General features: G+C 42.1%; 1 protein-coding gene across 1 annotated transcript; it reads left to right on the forward strand.

Moving 5' to 3' along the window:
* The first annotated feature begins 9,038 nt into the window (after positions 1-9,038).
* On the forward strand, positions 9,039-17,621 carry Cyp2b14l1 (cytochrome P450, family 2, subfamily b, polypeptide 14 like 1). The gene is made up of 5 exons (XM_087606876.1): positions 9,039-9,254; positions 10,914-11,076; positions 12,438-12,597; positions 13,340-13,507; positions 16,898-17,621. Exons 1-4 carry the CDS (start codon positions 9,249-9,251, stop codon positions 13,356-13,358), a joined length of 348 nt encoding a protein of 115 aa, XP_087463002.1. The 5' UTR covers positions 9,039-9,248; the 3' UTR covers positions 13,359-13,507; positions 16,898-17,621.
* Positions 17,622-24,789: the final 7,168 nt, after the last annotated feature.

Raw genomic sequence — 24,789 nt, forward strand, 5'->3', positions numbered from 1 at the left:
TAACAGAAACCAAGACTACATGGCATCACCAGAGCGCAATTCTACCACCAAAGCAAACACTGAATATCCAAACACACCAGAAAAGCAAGATCTAGATTTAAAATCATATTTGATCAAGATGTTGGAGGACTTCAAGAAAGACATGAAGAACTCCCTTAGAGAAACACAGGAAAACATAAATAAACAAGTAGAAGCCTATAGAGAGGGATCACAAAAATCCCTGAAAGAATTCCAGGAAAACACAATCAAACAGTTGAAGGAATTAAAAATGGAAATAGAAGCAATCAAGAAGAAACACAGGGAAACAACCCTGGATATAGAAAACCAAAAGAAGAGACAAGGAGCCGTAGATACAAGCATCACCAACAGAATAAAAGAGATAGAAGAGACAATCTCAGGAGCAGAAGATTCCATAGAAATCATTGACACATCTGTCAAAGATAATATAAGACAGAAAAAAACTAAGGTCCAAAACATACAGGAAATCCAGGACTCAATGAGAAGATCAAACCTAAGGATAATTGGTATAGTAGAGAGTGAAGACTTCCAGCTCAAAGGACCAATAAATATCTTCAACAAAATCATACAAGAAAACTTCCCTAACCTAAATAAAGAGATGTCCATAAGCATAAAAGAAGTGTACAAAACTCCAATTAGATTGGACTAGAAAAGAAAATCCTCCCATAACATAATAGTTCAAACACCAAATGCACAAAATAAAGAAAGAATATTAAAAGCAGTAAGGGAAAAACGTCGAGTAACATATAAAGGCACACCTATCAGAATCACACCAGACTTTTTGCCAGAGACTATGAAAGCCAGAAGATCCTGGACAGATGTCACACAGATACTAAGAGAACACAAATGCCAGTCAAGGTTACTGTATCCTGCAAAACTGCCAATTAACATAGATGGAGAAACCAAGATATTCCATGACAAAACCAAATATACACAATATCTATCTACAAATCCATCCTTACAAAGGATAATATATGGTAAAGCCCAACATAAGGAGGCAAGCTACACCCTAGAAAAAGCAACAAACTAATCATAATGGCAACAAAACAAAGAGAAGAAAAGTACACAAATATAACCTCACATTCAAATATGAATATAACAGGAAGCAATAATCACTATTCCTTAACATCTCTCAACATAAATGGTCTCAACTCCCCAATAAAAAGACATAGATTAATAAACTGGATACGCAATGAGGACCCTGCATTCTGTTGCCTACAGGAAACACACCTCAGAGACAAAGACAGACACTACCTCACAGTGAAAGGCTGGAAAACAATCTTCCAGGCAAATGGTCTGAAGAAGTAAGGTGGACTAGCCATTCTAATATCAAATAAAATCAATTTTCAACTAAAAGTTATCAGAAAAGATAAGGAAGGACACTTCATATTCCTCAAATGAAAAATCCACCAAGATGAACTCTCAATCCTAATTATCTATGCTCCAAATAAAAGGGCACCTACATACATAAAAGAAACCTTACTAAAGCTCAAAACACACACTGCACCTCACACAATAATAGTAGGAGATTTCAACACCCCACTCTCATCAATGGACAGGTCATGGAAACAGAAATTAAACAGAGGTAGACATACTAAGAGAAATCATGAACAAAATGGACTTAAGAGATATTTATAGAACATCCTATCCTAAAGCAAAAGGATGGGATATACATTCTTCTCAGCACCTCATGGTACTTTCTCTAAAATTGATCATATAATTTGTCAAAAAAGAGGCCTCAACAGATACAGAAAGATAGAAATAATCCCATGCATCCTATCAGACCACCACGGGCTAAAGCTGGTCTTCAATAACAATAAGGGAAGAATGCCCACATATACGTGGAAGTTGAACAATGCTCTACTCAATGATAACCTGGTCAAGGAAGAAATAAAGAAAGAAATTAAAGACTTTTTAGAATTTAATGAAAATGAAGGTACAACATACCCAAACTTATGGGACACAATGAAAGCTGTGCTAAGAGGAAAACTCATAGCGCTGAGTGCCTGCAGAAAGAAACAGGAAAGAGCATATGTCAGCAGCTTGACAGCACACCTAAAAGCTCTAGAACAAAAAGAAGCAAATACACCCAGGAGGAGTAGAAGGCAGGAAATAATCAAACTCAGAGCTGAAACCAGCCAAGTAGAAACAAAAAGGACCATAGAAAGAATCAAGAGAACCAAAATTTGGTTCTTTGAGAAAATCAACAAGATAGATAAACCCTTAGCCAGAATAACCAGAGGACACAGAGAGTGTGTACAAATTAACAAAATCAGAAATGAAAAGGGACACATAACTATGGAATCAGAGGAAATACAAAAAATCATCAGATCCTACTTCAAAAGCTTATATTCAACAAAACTTGAAAATCTGCAGGAAATGGACAATTTCCTAGACAGATACCAAGTGATGAAGTTAAATCAGGAACAGATGAACCATTTAAACAACCCCATAACTCCTAAAGAAATAGAAGCAGTCATTAAAGGTCTCCCAACAAAAAAGAGCCCAGGTCCAGACAGGTTTAGTGCAGAATTCTATCAGACCTTCATAGAAGACCTAATACCAGTACTATCCAAACTGTTTCACAACATTGAAACAGATGCAGCATTACCAAATTCCTTCTATGAAGCCACAATTACTCTTATACCTAAACCACCAAAAACCCAACAAAGAAAGCGAACTTCAGACCAATTTCCCTCATGAATATCGATGCAAAAATACTCAATAAAAATCTGTCAAACTGAATCCAAGAGCAGAGCAAGACAATCATCCACAATGATCAAGTAGGCTTCATCCCAGGCATGCAGGGATGGTTTAATATACAGAAAAATATCAACGTGATCCATTATATAAACAAAGTGTAAGATCAAAACCACATGATCATTTCATTAGATGCTGAGAAAGCATTTGACAAAATTCAACAACCCTTCATGATAAAAGTCCTGGAAAGAATAGGAATTCAAGGCCCGTACCTAAACATAGTAAAAGCCATATACAGCAAACCAGTCACTAACCTAAAACTAAATGGAGAGAAACTTGAAACAATCCCACTAAATTCAGGGACTAGACAAGGCTGCCCACTCTCTCCCTACTTATTCAATATAGTTCTTGAAGTTCTAGCCAGAGCAATCAGACAACAAAAGGAGGTCAAGGGGATACAGATTGGAAAAGAAAAAGTCAAAATATCACTATTTGCAGATGATATGATAGTATACTTAAGTGATCCCAAAAGTTCCACCAGAGAACTACTAAAGCTGATAAACAACTTCAGCAAAGTGGCTGGGTATAAAATTAACTCAAATAAATCAGTAGCCTTCCTCTACACAAAAGAGAAACAAGCTAAGAAGGAAGTTAGGGAAACAACACCCTTCATAATAATCCCAAATAACATAAAGTACTTCAGTGTGACTTTAACCAAACAAGTAAAAGATCTGTACAATAAGAACTTCAAGCTTCTGAAGAAAGAGATTGAAGAAGACCTCAGAAAATTGAAAGATCTCCCATGCTCATGGATTGGCAGGATTAATATAGTAAAAATGGCCCTTTTACCAAAAGCGATCTACAGATTCAATGCAATCCCCATTAAAATACCAATCCAATTCTTCAAAGAGTTAAACAGAATAATTTGCAAATTCATCTGGAATAACAAAAAACCCAGGATAGCTAAAACTATGCTCAACAATAAAAGGACTTCAGGGGGGATCACTATCCCTGAACTCAAGCAGTATTATAGAGCAGTAGTGATAAAAACTGTATGGTATTGGTACAGAGACAGACAGATAGACCAATGGAATAGAATTGAAGACCCAGAAATGAACCCACACATCTATGGTCACTTGATTTTTGACAAAGGAGCCCAAACCATCCAATGGAAAAAAGATAGCACTTTCAGCAAATGATGCTGGTTCACCTGGAGATCTGCATGTAGAATAATGCAGATTGATCCATGCTTATCACCCTGTACAAAGCTTAAGTCCAAGTGGATCAAGGACTTCCACATCAAACCAGATACACTCAAACTAATAGAAAAAAAGTGGGGAAGCATCTTGAACATATGGGCACTGGAGAAAATTTCCTTAAGAAAACATCAATGGCTTATGCTCTAAGATCAAGAATTGACAAATGGAATCTCATACAACTGCAAAGCTTCTATACGGCAAAGGACACTGTGGTTAGGACAAAACGGCAACCAATAGATTGGGAAAAAGTCTTTACCAATCCTACACAGATAGAAGGCTTATATCCAAAATATACAAAGAACTCAAGAAGTTAGACCACAGGGAGACAAATAACCCTATTAAAAATGGGGTTCAGAGCTAAACAAAGAATTCACAGCTGAGGAATGCTGAATGGCTGAGAAACACCTAAAGAAATGTTCAACATCTTTAGTCATAAGGGAAATGGAAATCAAAACAAGCCTGAAATTTCACCTCACACCAGTGAGAATGGCTAAGATCAAAAACTCAGGTGACAGCAAATGCTGGTGAGGATGTGGAGAAAGAAGAACTCTCCTCCAATGTCGGTGGGATTGCAGACTGGTACAACCATTCTGGAAGTCAGTCTGGAGGTTCCTCAGAAAACTGGACATTGAACTGCCTGAGGATCCAGCTATACCTCTCTTGGGCATATACCCAAAAGATGCCCCAACATATAAAAAAGACACGTGCTCCACTATGTTCATAGCAGCTTATTTATAATAGCCAGAAGCTGGAAAGAACCCAGATGCCCTTCAACAGAGGAATGGATACAGAAAATGTGGTACATCTACACAATGGAATATTACTCATCTATCAAAAACATTGACTTTATGAAATTCATAGGCAAGTGGAGGAAACTAGAAAATATCCTTCTGAGTGATGTAACCCAATCACAGAAAAACACACATGGTATGCACTCATTGATAAGTGGCTATTAGTTCAAATGCTTGAATTACTCTAGATGCACAGAATACATCAAACTCAAGAAGGATGTTCAAAATGCGAATGCTTCACTCCTTCTTTAAAAGGGGAACAAGAATACCCTTGGCAGGGAGTAGAGAGGAAAAGATTAAAACAGACACAGAAGGAACACCCATTCAGAGCCTGCCCCACATATGGCCCATACATATACAGCCATCCAATTAGACAAGATGGATGAAGCAAAGAAGGGCAGGCTGACAGGAACCGGATGTAGATGTCTCCTGAGAGACACAGCCATAATACAGCAAATACATAGGCGAATGCCAGCAGCAAACCACTGAACTGAGAACGGGACCCCAATTGAAGGAATCAGAGAAAGGACTGGAAGAATTTGAAGGGGCTTGAGACCCCATATGAACAACAATGCCAACTAACCAGAGCTTCCAGGGACTAAGCCACTACCCAAAGACTATACATGGACTGACCCTGTACTCTAACCTCATAGGTAGCAATGAATAGCCTAGTAAGAGCACCAGTGTAAGGGGAAGCCCTTAGTCCTGCTAAGACTGAAGCCCCAGTGAATGTGATTGTTGGAGGGAGGGCGGTAATGGGGGGAGGATGAGGAGGGGGAGGTGTTAGGGGGATGTTGGTCCGGAAACCGGGAAAGGGAAAAACATTCGAATTGTAAATAAGAAATACTCAAGTTAATAACAAAAAAAGAAAAGAAAAAAGGAAATATAAATAAAAATTCCAATAAAAAATAAAATAAAGATAATTTGAAATAAAAAAAGAAGTAGTCTAAGGACAATGTTATCCCCCTTTAAATTTTTTAATAACCTCAGGAATTTCTTTCTTTGCTATCTAGTGGTAGGGATGTTGAAAGGGTATAAATTGGGTGGAGAAGGGTGGAAGAAAGAAGAATTCATAAGGTAGCAAAGAAAAAAATACCCAAAAACCTACATTCCTCCATTGCTGGTGGGAGTACAAACTTGTTCAGCCACTATGGAAATCAGTCTGGCAGTTCCTCAGAGGAGTTAATTTACCTCAAGATTCAGCTATGCCACTCTTGGACATATGCCCAAAGGAAGATTCATCCTTCCACAAAGTAACATTCTCAACTATGTTCATTGCTGCTCTATTAATAATAATCAGAATTTTAAACAACATACATGTTCCTCAACAGTACAATAGATAAAAATATTGTTACATTTATACAAAGAAATATTATTCAGGTGTTAAAAATGATATTAAATTTGCAAGCAAATGAATGGAATTAGAGAAAAATTGTCTCAAAGTAGTTTTGATTTACATTTCCTTGATATCTAAGGATGTTGAGAATTTAAGTGTTTCTCAGCCAGGACTGGAGAGACAGAGGGAAAGGTAAAGATCCTCAGGCAAACTACCCAGTTCCCCAGCAGGAGTGGCCTTTGCGTTAGCAAACATTAAAAATCCATTTTCATAAGAAACAATGCAAGAACAACCAACATCATCTATGACCACTGGTATAGGGTCATGACTACTGGGGAGACGTTGACTTTACCTCTGATCAGTGGGGTGACGGTGAATGTCTTAACACATTCATCTCTGTTTGCATTAAATACTCTTTGGCTTGTTATACTATAAGAGAAATCAACCTTATGAGCATATATTTAAGCAAAGAAACATTTCCTGGTGGATAATATCCTGAACCAGAGAAAGTTCAGGGTTACAGAACCCTTCCATGTCAGCAGGCAGCATTTATAGATAAAACAGAAGCTTAGCATGTGCACACAGCTTGATTAGTGCCAGCTTCACTTTTGCCTTATTTGGCCATGCAGGAGAGGTTGGCATCCAGGATTAGTCAACTGCTTTGAGTGACTGACTTGATCTTCATTGGACGAATATAATCTCAAGTTACTGTATAGTCCACTTGACTATCAGTTTGTGTTTGGTTAGTTTGTTACACACAGAAGCTGCCTTTAGTCAAACTCAGTCAGTTTAATTGACTCTATAAGACATAAACATGAAAACTTTGTGTTCAGGCTTCTTACATTTTGTAGAAAGGGATGTTCTAGCCACAATTCTATAGACTTTTTTCACCCTCCCCTCTCATTGCCATGACCTTCTTAGGGATGGAACCCAGAGATGTGTGGTTTTAAGCAAATTTTCTGGCAAATGGTCCACACCTCCAGCCCCTCCATCCTTCATTCTAGAAGATCCTATCCTGGTGAGCCTCTTTGCCCTCATCCCTAACTGAGGTATTTTAGGCATGTACTCTGTTAAGTACTGTGTAGTTGACTGTGAGTGTAAATGACTTCAGTGATTCTGGGCTCAGCCCTGTTCCTGGCTCTGTCTGGTATTATACCCTCTTTCATATTTCATCTTTGAAGTTGGAGATATATAGGGCAGTAAGATAAAAAAAATGAATTGTTCATAGAACAGTTCCAAGATTAGAAAGGCAAGCATGTGAAGAAAAAAACACAAGATATATTAACAATAGAGAGGCGAGGACATTAAAACAATTACCAACAAAGAGAGGCACACAGAGAGAAACACGGCAGCTCAAACAATAGGAGACATTTTGTGAGAATAAGAGAATAAACATGAGATGAAAGAAAGGTGCTGAATCAGAGAAGAAGAGAGCAAGAGGACAGAAAAGGAAGGTGGAAAACACAACTAGAAATAGACAAAGGATCATGAGAGAGAACAGAGTAGAAACACATGACAAGCTGTCCTAGAGAAAGGGGGTGGTTGGGATTGTATCTAAGGAATTGAGAAAGACACAAACAAAATAAATCAAAAGACTCATGGTGATAGATACAGACATAGGATCAGAGAGACTATGAGAGAGAGAGAGAGAGAGAGAGAGAGAGAGAGAGAGAGAGAGAGAGAGAGAGAGAGAGAGAGAGAATGTCACTGAGCTGCTCTGGAAAAATCTAGGTCACAGAACCAGTTCTAAGGGAATCATCTCAGAGAGATACTCGATAAATTACTAAGCTCATGTCATCCAAATTGTGGAAAGGAGATGCTTAAAGACATAGGGGGCCTTTTTAAATACACCCACACAGGCATAATTTCCAAAAACCTGGAAGCTACAGAGGTTACTGGAAAATCCCTGCTGAACCTGGAGGACCCAAAATTTATTCTTTCTACAAGAAATGCAGGAAGCAAGATGGAGCTGAGACTGAGGGAATAATCAAACAATAACTAACCCAACTTGAGATCCATCCCATGGGCAAGCGCCAATCCCTGACACTATTACTGACACTCTATTATGCACATGGGAGCATAACTGTCCTCTGAGAGGCTCCACTCAACAGCTGTCTGAAACAGATACAGATATCCACAGCTAAATATTAGACAGAGCTCAAGGACTCTTACAGACAAGTTTGGGGAAGGATCAAAGGCCATGGCGAGGGGGGGGGGAAGGAACACCACAGGAAGACCAACAGAGTCAACTAACCTGGATCCTTGTGGGATCTCAGAATATGAAACACCAACCACACATGGGCCGAACCTAATTCACACACACACACACACACACACACACACACACACACACACACACACACGAGTGGAGATGTGCAGGTCTGACTTCCTGTCAGTTGCTCAACAACTGGCGTGAGGGCTATCCCTAAAATTGTTGCAGTTGATCTGTTCCCCTACCTAGGCTGCCTTGCCTGGCCTCAGCAGGAGAGGTTGTGCCTAGCATGCAGAGACCAGAGTAGGCGGATACTCAGTGAGAGCCTCTGCCCTCTCAGACAAGGAGAGGGAAGGATGGGTAGAGGGACTATATGGAGGTGGTGGGAGATCTTGAGGATGAGGGAGTAATTGGGATATAAAATGATTAAATAAATAAATAAACAAATGAAGCACACACAGATCCATGCCTAAGTAGCTGAATAGATAAAACTAAACTGACAAGTGCAGAAATTGAAATGTGTTACTTACAATGCCTTTTGTCCTGTGTATCTATTTCATGATGTCTTTGCCAACATCTAAGGTTGGGATAAGGGAATGGGGAGTGAACAGGTCACCAGGAGACCAAACAGGAAGTATGGGTGCTCACATACCTAGACAGTGATGAGACCGGAGGGGCGGGAACAGCTGGGGTTGCTTAAGTGAGTAGGGATAAAAGATCCTGCTGGAGTGTTCACTGAAGTCAACAGTGCTTAGACCAGGACCCTGAATCTCAGTGTCTTGCTCCTCCTCACTCTCATCGTGGGCTTCTTGTTGTTCTTAGTCAGCCAAAGTCAGCCAAAGACCCATGGACACTTGCCACCAGGACTTTGTCCCCTGCCCTTCTTGGGGAACCTCTTACAGATAAAAAGAAGAGGCCTGCTGAATTCTTTCATGCAGGTGAGACAAGCACAGGACTTGAGCCCTGTGGGCTTAGCCTGTGTTGGCTCTTGGAGGTCACTCAGCAGGAAGAGCAAGGGACTCCTTACAGACTTTAGATTCAATTGAGAAAGTCACTGAGTGAAAGGTAACATGCTGTCTTGCGATGATGGTGCTCAGATAGACAGGCAAGTCTTCCTGTGTTGGAACTGTTTAGGGCACTGTGCTTGTAGTGCAAGAGGTATGAAGGTATTGAGGTGTAAGCATGTAGTTTCACTCTTCGGGACTTGTCTTTTCTAGAAGAGAAAGAAAAATGTCAGAGGCATCAACTATAAGTTTTGCTCCTGACAATCAAAGAGATTAGCCAAAGGTGTTCCAGGACAAAGAGTAGGAGAGAAGGGGCAGGAAGTGAGGTGAGTAGGTAGATAGGGCTAATCATTTTTGAACACCATGTACCACCCAAGCCACAGACACTGGTACTATCTTTACCAGTCTCTGTATTGTTGCTTCACAAATGGTATTTTATGTTAAATTATCACTTGTTCATTAATAATCAATGAAATACATGACCCCATGTCCCATTGAGAGAGATGATATGGAGGCAGCAATCCCGACTTCCTGCCCTCCTTTGGTGTGTAACAGAACAGCCACCTGGATTCAGTGGCATAGCCATTCGTATTTATTTAGCTTTTGAGACAAGGTTGCACCTCTTTCGGCTAATCACAAATCATCCTCCTCCTTCAAGTTTCATATGATATTGATTATCTGATCTGTAGGTTGTTATTTCACTGTTCCATACAGTATGGTATTGTGACTCCACCTAAAATCATAAACACATCAAACATATAGAGCGTTTTCATGGAATTATTCCCTAAACAACAGGAGGCCTGACCATTTCCATTTCTTAATTTCTATTATCTTCATGGACATCTAGACTGAGGTAAAGGTTACAAGAGGATGAGTGTAAGCTCTTTGTAAACATGCACCATTCTGTTCAAATGCTTTCAGCACTGGAAGGTTTTGATATTCCTGGGACCAATTCCCTGAAGATGCCTAGAAATGGTTGAAGTGACAGGTAGTTTCCTGACAGCCTGTACTGTAGACATGATTGACCATCAGGACTACAACCAGGCTTAATCCATTTCTCCTCCCAAGTAACTCAGTGGGTGGGTCAGGGCCATTCTCCTGATTGTTGTCAGGAGGTATTTATCAGGTTGAAACTAGTCACAGTAAGGATGGATTCTAGATGAGATGTCAGGAACTGCTGACTAAACTGAAGGGCATGGTTGTGGGTCTAAATCTACATTGTATCTGTATTCATATCTATAAACAGATCCATATCTATTTGTTTTGTTTTGAGATAAGACGTTATGTAGGCCAGGCAGGCCTCCAAGTGGATACATACCCAAATATAACTACTCGTTCTCTGATCTCTAATTCCTCAAGGTGAGTTCATAGTCATATGTTTAGATTCCTACTGCTGGTTCCCTGATTAAGATACAGCCAAATGTGTAGACCTGCTGGGTGGTAAATAACCTTTCAACTCTTAGGTCGTCAGTAGGGAAAGAATAGCCAGGGGTTGAGATGCCTATTTATCTATCTGTATCTAAGGGTTTTAACAGTTTAGCAACAATGTCTGTGCTGACTAGCCACAATCCTGGTGCTCCTGTTGTTTGGCAGCTTCAAGAAAAATATGGAGATGTGTTAACAGTACACCCGGGACCAAGGCCTGTTGTCAGGTTGTGTGGGACAGACACCATAAGGGAGTTTCTGTTCGACCAAGCTGGGACTTTCTCTGGCCAGGGAACAGTTGCTGTGCTCAATCCAGTTGTACATGGATATGGTAAGATATGGGACAGGGTGGAGAGGAGAATGTGGCCCAGGTAGGTGAGTCTGAGAGGTGGGACCCAAGCTGTGGGGAAGGACTCTGGATTCCTTCCACCTACCCATGTTTCCCCTACTTTCTTAGGTGTGATCTTTGCTACTTCATAACTGTTATCTTTCTAAGGTTAGGCATCATAATGTAAATATCTGTGTTTTCTGATGGACTCAAGCAACTGCTGTGTTGTTTGATCTCCAAGGGATTATGACCCATAGGTTGACAACTGCTGGTCTTAGTGAAAGGCAAATGCAGAGCTTCAGTGAAGTGAAGGAAGCAGGAAAAACTTCAATCATGTTCTAAACAGAAATTCTGTTTCCTGTGCTTGTGTTGATGGGAATCAAGGAGCACAGAAGCTGTTGGGCGTTGTCGTTTGGTAGAATTCTGAGGCACTTCTGGGTCCTTCATGATTCCTTACAAGAAGGCCATCTTGGAGACTTAGTTTGCAGCTCTATTTCTTTACAGCAAGCATCTGCCTTTCTCTTATTGATAGTTCTTACTAGAGCTGAGATGGTGAGCTGAGGTGCAGAAGGAGGAGAGGAAGAAAGGTGCAGAGTTTGAAAAGAGTGGCTGGAGAGAGAAGTCATGTTGATGGAGTTCCCAAAGGAAAACAAGCTATAAGGCTGAGAGCAAAACTGACTAACTCAGGGAAGGTTCTACAGGGAATCAGAGAATATAGATGATGATATACCAGCTCCAGGGAGAGGGCAACAAGGATTTATTGCTGTTGGACAGACCTCATCCCTCCAACCAACAGGGGCCATGATAGAAACTGGCATACAAAGACAGAAGGCAGAAGTCCTTATAGCTTCTCAAAAACCACAGAGCCTAGAAGTCTCAGAAGGGATGGAGGAAGATGGGCAGATGGGAGTGGGGTGCTCAGAACTTGCTAATCCACACAGGAAATCCTTGAAACTTTCTCAGCTCTTTCTGCCACTGGGAATTAACTATCAGCTCAGAGTCAAAATAGTGACCAGGGAAGAGGTGCCTTGTGGAAATTAACTATACATGATGTCCCTCTCAGCCCCTGGCAGACTGAATCCTGCCCCCGGTCATGAGTAGCTGTGTTGTCTTGGTGAACATAGCTATCCTCTCTGTATGCTAACAACACTGCATTTTATGTCCAATATCCTGGGGAGTCAAATACAATGATGCATTCAGAGCTTAGATTAGGGCTTGGTCCATTATATGTGGTATCGATGTTAGCTGCTGTTGCTATTTTTTGAGTAGTGAGTGGTGAGGACAGCCTCACGAGATGGAAATAAATTCAAATATTCCCCTGGTTCTATATCTCCTGTCTCCAGTCTTGCCTTCTTGTCCTCCAGGAGTCCCCCTGATCCCCACCTCCTTCTTCCAGCGCATTGCAGCAAACATCATCTGCTCCATTGTCTTTGGAGAGTGCTTTGACTACAAAGACCACCAGTTCCTGCATCTGCTGGATCTGATCTATCAGACATTTGCCCTTATGGCTCCTTGTCCAGCCAGGTCAGTAGGTGGGAAGAGAGGAGCATCAAGGGCAGAGAAGAGAAGAGATCGATTTTTGGGTGAAGGAGGGAGTGTCTTAGGACTGGAAGAAAGACAAAGACAGCACAGAGAAATAAGGAGGCTGAGACCTCGAGGCAGGGAGGCAGCATGTTTAACAGGTTAGAGAGACCTGAGTGTGCATGGTCATCCATACAAGAAGAAAAAATGATGTGTTATGAAGATGTAGCTCAGAAGAAAGAATCCTGCTTTTTTTTTCATGCAGGATCACATGGATTCCTCCCCAACAATGTATATCCTGGGTTTGGTGGTATACAAAACATGAAATTCCAGCATTTGGGTGATGAAGTCTGGGGTATCAGCAATTCAGGGTGATCCATGGCTACATATTGAATTTAAGGCCAGACTTGCTAAAATGACATTCAAACCCACAACCCACAAATTAAAACAGAGATAATTCAGCAAAGAGGATTAGGAAGGAGCACAGAGGAAAGGACAAAAGAGATACAGAGAGTGCAAGTCAAAGGTTAGAGACTACAGTTCAAAAGCATACATATGTATGCTGCATGTGTGTGTGCTCGTGTGGGTGTGTGTGTGTAGTGTAGCGTGTGTGTGTGTGTGTGTGTGTGTGTGTGTGTGTGTGTGTGTTGGGGGTTGCTTCATGAATTCTGGAGCACTACCCACTTCCTGTGTCCTGACAGCTCCAGGTGAGCCCCTGAGTCTCTCTTTCTTATGGGTGTTTCAGCTTTTCTCTGGCTTCTTGAAATACTTTCCTGGTGTCCACAAACAAATCTCCAAAAACCTACAAGAAATCCTCAACTACATTGGCCATAGTGTGGAGAAGCACATGGCTACCTTGGACCCCAGCGCTCCACGAGATTTCATCAATACCTACCTTCTGCACATGGAGAATGTGAGTCATGCATGGATTAGAGAGGGGGCGGGTTGAGAGTGAAGGATGGGCATGGTGTCAGAGAAAAAGAGGGGACAGAGGATGAGGACGAGAGGTAGAAAAAGTGCAGAGGAAATGTAGACTGGAGGAAATAGAAAGGGAGGAGAAAATGACATAGGGAAAGAAAAGCGGTGTGAGTGGGGAAGAAACAGGGCAAAGAATGAAAAGCAGACAAGATCACAGAGTCTGGAGAGATAGCTCATGGTTTAGACACACTGTCCAATATGGCAGACTGGAGTTCCTTTCCCAAAAGCTATGTTAGGCTTCTCATAATCGTATGTAACTCTAGCTCCATCGATTCCAATGCTGTTTCCTAGCTTGTCTGGCAAATACAGACACACACACACACACACACACACACACACACACACACACACACACACACACTGCAGACACCCACAGTCATATACACATAAATATACATAAAATAAACCTTTTTTTAAAAAAGAGTTGGAAATGACCAAAGAGACAGAGGAGTCAGATTCTAAAGACCAGAGCAGTCCAGGGAAGACTGAAGAAAAAGAGGATAATAGACAATGAGACAAGTGGTGTGAACTGCTGAGGGGACACGTGCCCAAGGGTCCAGAGAGCGTGGGACACATGGACAGTGACTAGAAAGGCACATGCATCTCACTACAAGGATCCAGTCATCCCTGACCCTTCCTTCTGTCTCCCATCTGGAGCCAGGAAAAGTCCAACCATCACACAGAGTTCCATCACCAGACTTCTGTGCTCTCTCACTTCTTTGATGGCACCGAGACCACCAGCACCACACTCTGTTGCTCCTTCCTGATCATGCTCAAGTACCACCATGTCAAAGGTGTGCCATGGGTGAACAGTTGGGGATTTTTAACTTCCTTTTGGCTGCAGGGGTTCATGTGGATAACAGAGACATGGGCTTCTTACATCTGGAGCTCTGAAGGCATTGTTTGGTTTCCTCTAAATGAAGGCAGTGTTGTGGTGGTGTTTGAATGAGCACTTGGCTGACCTGTATTCTGTTGTTTCCTCCTATCAATTAAAGGTTGATTCAACCGTGAGTTTAACCATCCTTCCCTCTTTCTGTCTTTACATCCACCCATCAACCCAGTCAGTCATTAATCTGACCATCCTTCCCTTCTTCTATCTTTCTGTCTTTACATCCATTCATCCATCCATCTATCCACCCATCCAACCATCTCTCCTGTCCTTCCTTCTCTCTTACATGAATTCATGCAGTCATCTTTCTATCCATTTACCTCTTCATCCATTTACCCACTCTGTTCACTAACCCAGACATCTATTCTCCATATGTAAACTTATCCATTTTTCCACCGATCCATTTATAAGCTTATTCACCAACTCAATTAGTCACCTGATCATCTGTATATCCATAGATTTATTTTAAATTTTTTTTATAACTTGAGTATTTCTTATTTACATTTCGAGTGTTATTCCCTTTCCCGGTTTACAGGCCAACATCCCCCTAGCCCCTCCCACTCCCCTTCTTTATGGGTGTTACCCTCCCCATCCTTCCCGCACTGCCGCCCTCCCCCCAACAATCACATTCACTGAGGGTTCAGTCTTAGCAGGACCCAGGGCTTCCCCTTACACTGGTGATCTTACTAGGATATTCAATGCAACCTATGAGATCAGAGTCCAGGGTGAGTTCATGTACAGTCTTTACGTACCAGACACTCACATGGTGCAAGGATATGCATACAGACAAAATACCAACACAAACACACACACACACACAAACACAAAGCAACAACAACAACAAACAAGCAAACACAGAAAAAAAACCCAACTCACCAGTGTTCAACCAAGGTGTGGCAGTACGAATCTTTAATCTTAGCACTCAGGATGCTGAGGCAGATAGAATTTAGTGAGCTCACGACCAGCCAGGGCTAAATAGTGAGATCCCGTGTGAGTGTGGCTGACACACTTGTTTGGTGAGACAGGATCTCACTATTTAGCCCTGGCTGGTCTTGAGCTCACTAAATTCTACCTGCCTCAGAATCCTGAGTGCTAAGATTAAAGATTTGTACTGCCACACCTTGGTTGAACACTGTTGAGTTGTTTTTTTTTCTGTGTTTGTTTGTTGTTGCTTTGTGTGTGTGTGTGTGTGTGTGTGTGTTTGTGTTGGTGTTTTGTCTGTATGTGTATCCTTGCACCATGTGAGTGTCTAGTGCCTGGGGAGGACAGAAAATGGCATGCGATTCCTTGGGATGGAGTTAGTAATGGTTGTGACTTCTGCTTGTGGGTGCTCGTCATTGAACCCATGTCTTCTGGAAGAGCAGCCAGTGCTCTTAATCACTGAGAAGTCTCCAGAATTCTTTTGCTGAGAACTTTTCCACTACATCCACACTGGGTGAAAGAAGGAACAACTTACTGTCCTGCTCACTGCTGTACTGTGAGCACTTGGAACAACAGGTGACTGATGTCATGTAGTCAAAACATCTGCCAAGAAGTAATAACTAAATACATAAATAAAGTGATGAAACCATTCAACTCACACATTGTGTGGCCAGACCTATTTAACCTTCTTATGATGCCCAGAATTTAATCCTAAAAGGATTAACTTTGTTTCAGTTCTGCAATCTATCTGTTCTTGATCCCTCTTGCTGCCTTGACACTTTCTGACAGAGGTGGGCTGGAGCCAAACTTTTATTGGGGTCACCTGAACCTCTCAGCCTCCACACACCTAAACGCTGGGACCTGCAGGTTCCCTTAAGGGGAGTGCTGTTTACATAACATCCACTAATGTGATGATATTTCCAACCAGGAATTGAGGCTTTCGACCTCAAATCTGAGCCACTAAATTTCTTCCTGCATGGCCTGTAGCCCTTGGAAAGTTACCAGGAGCTTTACCAAGGTAGATTCCTGACACGCCCTCCTCCTCCAATCACAAAAATATAACAACAGAGAAACCTGCTCTTCAGGAAAAGCAGGAGAAAGTAAGGGAGAGGAACACAAAGTTCCAGCTTCTCCTTTTTAAAAATTGCCTCTTTTCTGATATTAAAATATGTTTACCTCATTTCCCACTTCTCTGTCCATCCAAATGATGGCATATACTACACCTTCAATTTTTCATTCATTGCTGTTTCTCTCTCTCTCTCTCTCTCCCTCTCTCTCTCTCTCTCTTCTCTCTCTCTCTCTCTCTCTCTCTCTCTCTCTCTCTCTCACACACACACACACACACACACACACACACACAAACACACATATCACATTCCACAGTCTCTAATTCTCAGCATGGTGGGAAGCTGTGGGTTGGTCAATTGCCATCTACTGCAAAAATTAACTATTTCTGTTTTTATTCATTCATTCATTTGTTTTTCTTTTTACTGTTGTTGTCTTGTTGAGATGGAGTCTTTCCATCTAGAACTGACTGCGCTGGAACTCACTCTATGGACTAGACTGGCTTCCAACTCTCAGAGATCCACCTCCCTCTCCCTTCTCACAAGTGCTGAGATTGAAAGTGTGTACTGCTACTGCAAAGAAATTTCTCTGACGGTGGATGAGAGATGTGCTAATCTATGACTATACAAATAAATCTTTAGGCATGAGTTTGGTATGATATCTAATTAGCACAACAATAGTAGGTTCTCCACTAGGGCCTATGATCTACGTTGCCATGTGTTCTTGGCCTCCTTACTAGTGTTACACTGAAAGGTAGAAGTTTTAAGGTTGGTTGCCCCCCTAGGCAAAAGTTTAGAGCAGAAGAAAAAAACTGGTCAGGCCCTGGAACTCAATTATACCAGCCGGTTTGGCAACTCTTTCCCAGGAACTAACTGATCATAAAGTTAGATTAAAATCTTAAAGAATTATCTTGAAAAACAGGAAGCTTCTCCCTGGAACTGGTGGACCATAAAGTTAAACAATCTTGAGAAACAGGAAGCTTCTCCTTGTAATTTTTCATTGGTATTCTCGACCCTTTACAATGACGCCCTTCCTACCCCCTTGAGTTGTGGTTTCTTATTTAAATATGTCTTCTCCCAGGCACTCTGGGTCGAACTCCTCTGCCCCTGCGTGAAATATGAGTCTTGACCTCAGTGCACTGGTTCCTATCAATAAACCTCATGTAAATTATAGCAAGGACTGTCTTATATGAGTTCTTGTGGGGTTGTGTCATCATGAGACTTGAGTGAAGGTCTCCCTGCTTTGGGGGCCTTTCATTTGGGGGCTCGTCCGAGATCAGCAACCACCCCGTCTCTGAAGACCCACTTGGAGGTGAGATAGCTTCTGTGTCTTCGTGTTTTGTCTGTGTGTATCTGTGCTGACTTAACTCTGGGCCTGTACTTGCTCACGAGTTCTGGTTTTGCAGTCGCTCTCATCTCAGGTAGAGTTGGAGGCTTGTGTCTCACGAGAGACAGCGGGTGTGAGTGGTAGATGTGCCTGCGGATCACTGACTGTGTTGCTGTGAGAGACGTCCCAGGAATTCTGGGGGAACCCCAGGGGTGCCTGGGAGATTCCTGTCTGGGTACCGGTGAGGACATGGTAGTTCTGTATTTCTCCTTGGATTGGAGAAATCTGCACGTCCACCCAGCCATCTGTATTTCCAGAGTGGTCTTTGTCCGTGTGTCTTAGGTCTTTGTTTCGTGGTACCACTGGATGGAAGTTAGGGCTAGAACACACAACTTGTTAGTTGAGATTAAGAAGGGACTGTGGTAGACTTTTTGCTCCTTGGAGTAGCTGGCGTTTGAAGTCGGCTGGCCTCCAGAGGGCACCTTTGATTTAACCATTATTTTTTATCTGCTTTCCTTCATCTGTCTTTGGTGAGCTCACAGAAGCTCCCATCTGAATCAGTCGAGTTTTGTGGTGATCTCGTGGCAGCCACTTGTTTTTTGTTTTTGTGCGCACTTCTGTTTTTTGTCTGTTAATCTTCTGATTGTCTTTCTGTGTGACTGAATGCTATTTGTCCTCTTCAACAGATCTCTATTTTCTGGACTCTCTTCTTGTTTTCTCACCATCCCACTTGAGATGCTTATTAGTAGCTTTTACAGGAAATACAGAATCCTACTACAGTCCAGAAAAAATATTCCAGACACGGATGGAAGGTCCTCAATCCTCCTGTTGACTCCAATACATCTGAATGTAGGGAATGCTACAAATCTTTCATCAGACTCCAATGGTGGGTCTCTGAGGGGCTGAAAAACACCCCACCAATTTGCCTAAAGTAAGAAAAAGATATAAAGAAAAAGTTGCAGAAATTTGAAGGGTTAAGCTAAGTCACTGAGAGAGTTAGTGTAAGTTACAGAGAAAGTAAGGTTAAAGTGCAGTTCAGGGTGAAAAAAAATCAGGAAAAAGAACAAAAAGCCACAAAAGAAAAGAGACAGAAAGAAAAAGAAGCTAGAGAACCAAAGAGAGATAAAAGACAGTATAAAATCTTAAACAGGCCACAGTACTTAAAGAGACTAGAAAGACAGTACCTGGCAAGAGAAGAGGCTTCCTGGCTAAAGATCAGTGTGCCTATTGTAAGGAAAAAGGGCACTGGGTCAGGGACTGCCCCAGGATAGAGGGGAAGCCCACCCAGTGTTTTGTGGATACAGGGACCCAACACAGTGTGTTCCTACACCCAAGTGGGTCAGTGTTCATCAAAAGACCTTTGGTACAGGGGGCTACCGGCAACAAACAATACTCATGGACTACCCGAAGAACAGTGGACCATGGCGTGGGCTGGATAACCCACTAATTCATGGTCATGTCTGATTGTCCCTATCCCTTGCTCATGAGAAATCTGCTCTCCAAAATGGCTTGTGTGGGCTGAAATGGCTGGTGAGGCCATGTGTATGCATATCTGCAGACTGTGTATGTGGAGCTTAAGACCTGTCTCAGTGCACCAGTACCTGATGCTGGGAGATGTGTGGCTTAGTGCCATTCTTCCTGGAACACACTGCTCCTGCCAACTGGGCACAAACAATTATAACCCATTCCAGTACTTAAAACTGTGGTAGAGTGACTGATGTTTTGCCTTTGAATGGAATATCCCGGAGGATGGGACCACTGGTCAGCTGACAAGACTAGATTTTCTAACAGTTGGGGGCAATCTGGTCACTTTGCTGCCCAATCTTGACCTGGAGCCACCACAGCACGAGTGCCAAGAACTGTCAGAAGCCCATGGGTAGAGGAACGACCTCTGTGACTGACTGATTGACCCCTGCTGAAAGCCGAGTCTACCTTGTCTACAGACGGGAACAGTTCTCTTCATGAAGGTGAGAGATGAGTGGGTGCTGCCATGGTGGACAGCACAAATGTCATCTAGGATAGACAAACTTCTACCCACCCCCCAGCACATCAGTGCAGATGCCTTTGCCATCTCTTGGATGCCCTGATAAAGCCAACAACTGTAATATTCATTGCCCAGGACATCAGGAGGGAAGAGATTCAGTGACATGGGGCAATAACAAAACAGATCAAGTGGCTCGAGAAACGACTATGCAGGAGCCTATCCTGATGGGAGGCTTGCGAGAGACAGCCACTGGGAACTGGGATCGGACTAAGGGATGGCCTCACTTAGAATGAACAACAGAAGAAAAGGCCCGAATTGCTTAAAAAAAGGCAATTGCACACTTGAGGGAAAACTCTATTCCCCAGAGAACAAACAAAAGTCACACTTTGCCAGATATACAAATGGACTCATTTAGGTGATAAGAAGCTTACCCAAATAATTGAGATATATGTAATAGACTTTAAGATTTTAGCCAGAGAGACAATAAAAACGTGTGTCAGCAAGTAAATGCTTAACAAGCAAACAGGGCAAAAAGACCTAAGAAGTTTAGTGAGAAGTAAATGGAAACTTCACTGAGAAAATATGGTTACAAGTATCTCCTAGTGCTTGTAGGTACTCTTTCAGGAATAGATAGAAGCTTTCCTCACCAAGCAAAAGACAGCCTTGGCAGCCATCAAGAAGATGCTGGAAGGAATCTTCCCCTGGTTTGGAGTACCCAAGGTAATCTGGTCAGACAATGGCCCTGCTTTCATTGCCAAGGTAAGCCAGGGTGTGGTCAGGTATTTAGAGGTCGATTGGAAATTAAATTACATCTACAGACCTCAAAATTCAGGACAGGTAGAGTGAATAAATAAAACTCTAAAAGAGACCCTGACTAAATTGACCATGGAGACTGGTGCAGACGGGGTGGCACTCCTTCCCTCTTGCTCTCTTCAGAGCAAGAAATACCCCTTCCAGATTCATTCTTACCCACTTTGAGATCTTATATGGGACCCCAGCTCCTCTGACTGTATTAGATGGTGTTATTAAACCAACATGTCATAGTAATAATGATTTATATGCCAGGCAAAAAGACCTACAGGTGATACAGAAAGAAGTCTGGTCACAACTGACAGCAGCTTATGCCCGGGGACCCCTGAGACATCTCACCAGTTCCAGGTCAGAGACTTAGCTACATATGATGACATGGAGCCCAGACACTGGAGCCTCTCTGGAAAGGACTGCAGCTGGTGCTGCTGATCACCCTGACAGCCATCAAGTGTCAGCCCTCACCAGCCACAAACTAGGTGTTCAGACTCGGGGGGGACTGGGACCTAGAGGGGGCACTCAGATTTTTAAAAGCTTCCTAGACTTACACATCAGATAAGTGGATACATCAGAGACATGACTGGGAGGTTGCTGTAATGTTCACTTGATGAGTGTGCTTTAGAAACAAGAATTTCATGTTTGCTCTGGGTTCCATCGAGATAGGTTCCCAAATCGTAGGTGTGGGGATAGGCTTAATTTCTCTTGCAAATGATGTAACATTCCCTTACTATGAAGGCATTACGTAGACTAGTAGTCCTAACATTTCTTGGGACTGTGCCTCAGGGATCACAACCTATATAAGTTTAGAAGTTCTAAAAGGCAGTCATGACTTTTATGTGTAGGTTCAGATAGTGTCCAGATTGTAATCCTGATGCTAAAAACTTAGTAAGATACAAAAGAGAGTTGAAAATTACTCTGAAAATTATCTTAGAGGTGAGTTTAGGTGATGCAAGGGCAGCTACAAGAGCATCTGCTGTTGCCCTGCAACACAAGGCTTATGGAGAATTCATAACTGCCACTGACTTAGATATAAAAAGAGTAAAAAAAAGACATTTTAGCTGACCTCCAAGAATCCCTATCCTCTCTCTCAGAGATAGCCCTTCAGAATAAGAGGAGATTGAACCTGATATACCTTAAAGAAGGAGGTCTGTATGCTACACTCAAAGGAGAATGTTGTTTTTCTGTAGATAATTCAGGAGTAATTTAAGACTTCATGAGTAAACTTAGAGAAAGATTAGACAAAAGACAGAGAAGCACATCAGGCATGGTTCGAGAGCTGGTTTAGTAGATCTCCTTGGATGACTACTCTGATATCTTCCCTCATAGGACCCTTCTTAATTTTGCTTCTGCTTCTGATTATAGGTCCATGTGTGTTAAATAAACTAGTAACCATCATTAGAGAAAGAGTGAGTGCTGTTCAGATTTTGATGTTACGTCAGCAATATCATGTTTTACAAGGTCAAAAAACTCAATATTATAAAGATACTTAACTTTAGTTCTATGATTAGAACTACCCACTAGAAGTAGTGGGTAATGAAAGGTAGAAGTTTTAAGGTTGCCTCCCTAGACAAAAGTTTAGAGCAGAAGAAAGAAACTGGTCAGGCCCTGGAACTGCAATTACACCAGCCGGTTTGGCAACTCTCTCCCAGAAACTAACTGACCATAAAGTTAGATTTTAATCTGAAAGAACAATATTGAGACACAGGAAGCTTCTCCCACGAACTGGAGGAACAAAAATTTAAACAATTTTGAGAAACAGGAAGCTTCTCCTTGTGATTTTTCACTAGTATTCTCAACACTTTCCAATGACACCCTTCCTTGTTTCTTTTTTGTTGTGGTTTCTTTTTTGAAATACTTCTTCTCACCACCGCTTGGGGTCGAACCCCTCTGCACCTGTGTGAGATATGAATCTCAACCCCAGTGCACTGGTTTCTATCAATAAACCTCATGGAAATTACAGCAAGGACAGTCTTACGTGAGTACTTGGGGGGTCATGTCATCCCGAGACTTGAGTGAGGGTCTCCCCGCTTTGGCAGTCTTTCAACACATGGGCTGTATCTTGTGAAGTGGACTTCAAAATCCATTCAGAAAGTGTTCTAAACTAAGTGTCCTATAATATTAGTTTTTCCATTGTTCAATAGGCATGTCTTTGTAGGCTGGTCCTCACTGTTGCTCACAGGGTTCGTAGCTGGGTAAGACTGATGATTGCATTCCTTCCCCAGTCATCAACATAGCACCTTGTAATACTATGAGTGCTGGCCAATAGGGGTGAAGCTTCCTGGCCAGTCAGCACCTGATTGATTTCTCCATGTTCTATGACTCAAATATGTATTATCTTCAGCAATATGGCTGTACCATCCATCAAATTCTGGAGGATATCTGTCTTAGGGTTTTATTGCTATCAAAGGACACCATGACCAAGACAACTCTAATAGAGGCAAACATTTATTTGGGGCCGGCCTACAGTTTCAGAAGTTTAATCCATTATCCTCATGGCAGGGAACATGGTGGCACACAGGCAGACATGATAGATGAGAGGCCCACATCTGGCTCCAGCTCTGCAGGCAGCAAGAGGAGACAGACACTGGACTTGGCATGAGCAACTGAAACCTCAAAGTTCACCCCCAGGGAAATACTTCTTCCGACAAGGTCACAACTGCTCCAATAAGGCCACCCCTCCTAATCCTTTCAAATAGTGGGAATCCCTATGAGTCAAGTATGTGAGCTTAAAGAGACCATTCCTATTGCAGCCACCACATGTGGCTTTTTTTGTATCATAAAAAGACCTGTGGTGTCTAGTAGGGGTACTGCCTCCACTTAAATGCCTCAGAAACGTGTATCCACTTCCTCAAGCTTCTTCTACAGTGGTTGGTTCACACTTGTCTTTCCCTGATGTTTTAGGATTAACTATTACTCTCCATATACCCTCCTTTACTCCACACTCACCTTCCTCACATCCCTTAATCCATCTTGTGCCATTACTCCCATCCCACTTTTGCCGCCAGAATTCTATCCTTCCAGGCCCAGAAGCTCTGCTACCTGCAGGAGTCCTTAAGTGGTATTTTCCGATCAGTAGATGGCAGTACTACATTATGAGATGCACTGATTGGCACCTGGTCAGGAATTAAGGTCTGCAGGTAGGCAGATTGTAGTGTGTGTGTGTGTGTGTGTGTGTGTTGTGCTGCTCTTTGATGCCCTCAGGAGTTAGGCAATGGGGCTTGTGGGTGAGCAGGGAAGAGTCACAGGGGAAGGTTTAGAGCTATGACACAGACTTATTTTTAAAGAAGTGGGAAGGGAGGGAAGGGAACTGTGGGGAACTCTTAAGCTCTTTGAATCTTGCATTTGATTGTATACAATCTGGCCATCCAACCTGCTCTAGTCCCCAGGTCTCTCTGGACAGACTTCATCGTTGATCTAGGGGAAATCTTTAGGATTTCAGAGTTGAGAAATACTTTAAAAGATTTAATGCCAGATAAGCAGCTCAGCAGAGAAGAGCTACTCATGCAGGGGACCGAACTTTAGTTCCCTGTACAAATGTAAGGTGGTTCATGACTGCCAGGAACTACATCTGTGGGGATTCAGGGCCCTCAACAAAGCCAGACAGAAAGAGAAAAAAGAAAAGAAGAGGGAAGGAAGGCTTGTGGAGGTTGAGAGGATGGTGGTGCTAGGGGTGACAGCAGGGCATGCACAAGCACCTGAGTTTGGACCTCCAGTATCCACATAAAACAACCAGTACCAGTACACACACACACTCACACACATAACACATACAGCACACATCACACACACACACACACAACATACATCACACCCACACATATGTACACATATACACATGCACTCATATATACACAAATATGAATGTAAATTTGGAGTGTGCTATATACTTAAAAAGGAATTTCATGTAGAGAATCTATTTCAATAAAAATATCTGTTGCCTTTGTGCACCTGCCTTGATGTTTATAGAACACTCTACAATATAAAAAGTCTGGCCTTTAAACAATATTTTGTAGGTTTTTTTAATAGCTTGGGAGTTTACAAAGCCCTTTAAAAAGTACAATTGCAGACTGTATGCAGGAATGAACCCTTATAAATACCTTGTGGCTTATAAAGTATTTTACAACCTACAAAGACGTTTTGTTTGCAAAATTTCTTTGGCAGCATGCATTGTTAAAAAGTGATTTTCTGGGGCTGAGGATTTAGCTCAGTGGTAGAGCGCTTACCC

This window comes from Rattus norvegicus, chromosome 1 (assembly GCF_021556685.1).
Source record: "Rattus norvegicus strain SHRSP/BbbUtx chromosome 1, alternate assembly SHRSP_T2T, whole genome shotgun sequence".
NCBI classification, from domain to species: Eukaryota; Metazoa; Chordata; class Mammalia; order Rodentia; family Muridae; genus Rattus; species Rattus norvegicus.

Excerpts from the sequence above, each read along its gene's own strand:
- Cyp2b14l1 (XM_087606876.1), top strand. Across the intron at positions 11,077-12,437 it reads TCCAGTTGTACATGGATATG|GAGTCCCCCTGATCCCCACC; the intron begins GTAAGATATGGG and ends CTTGTCCTCCAG.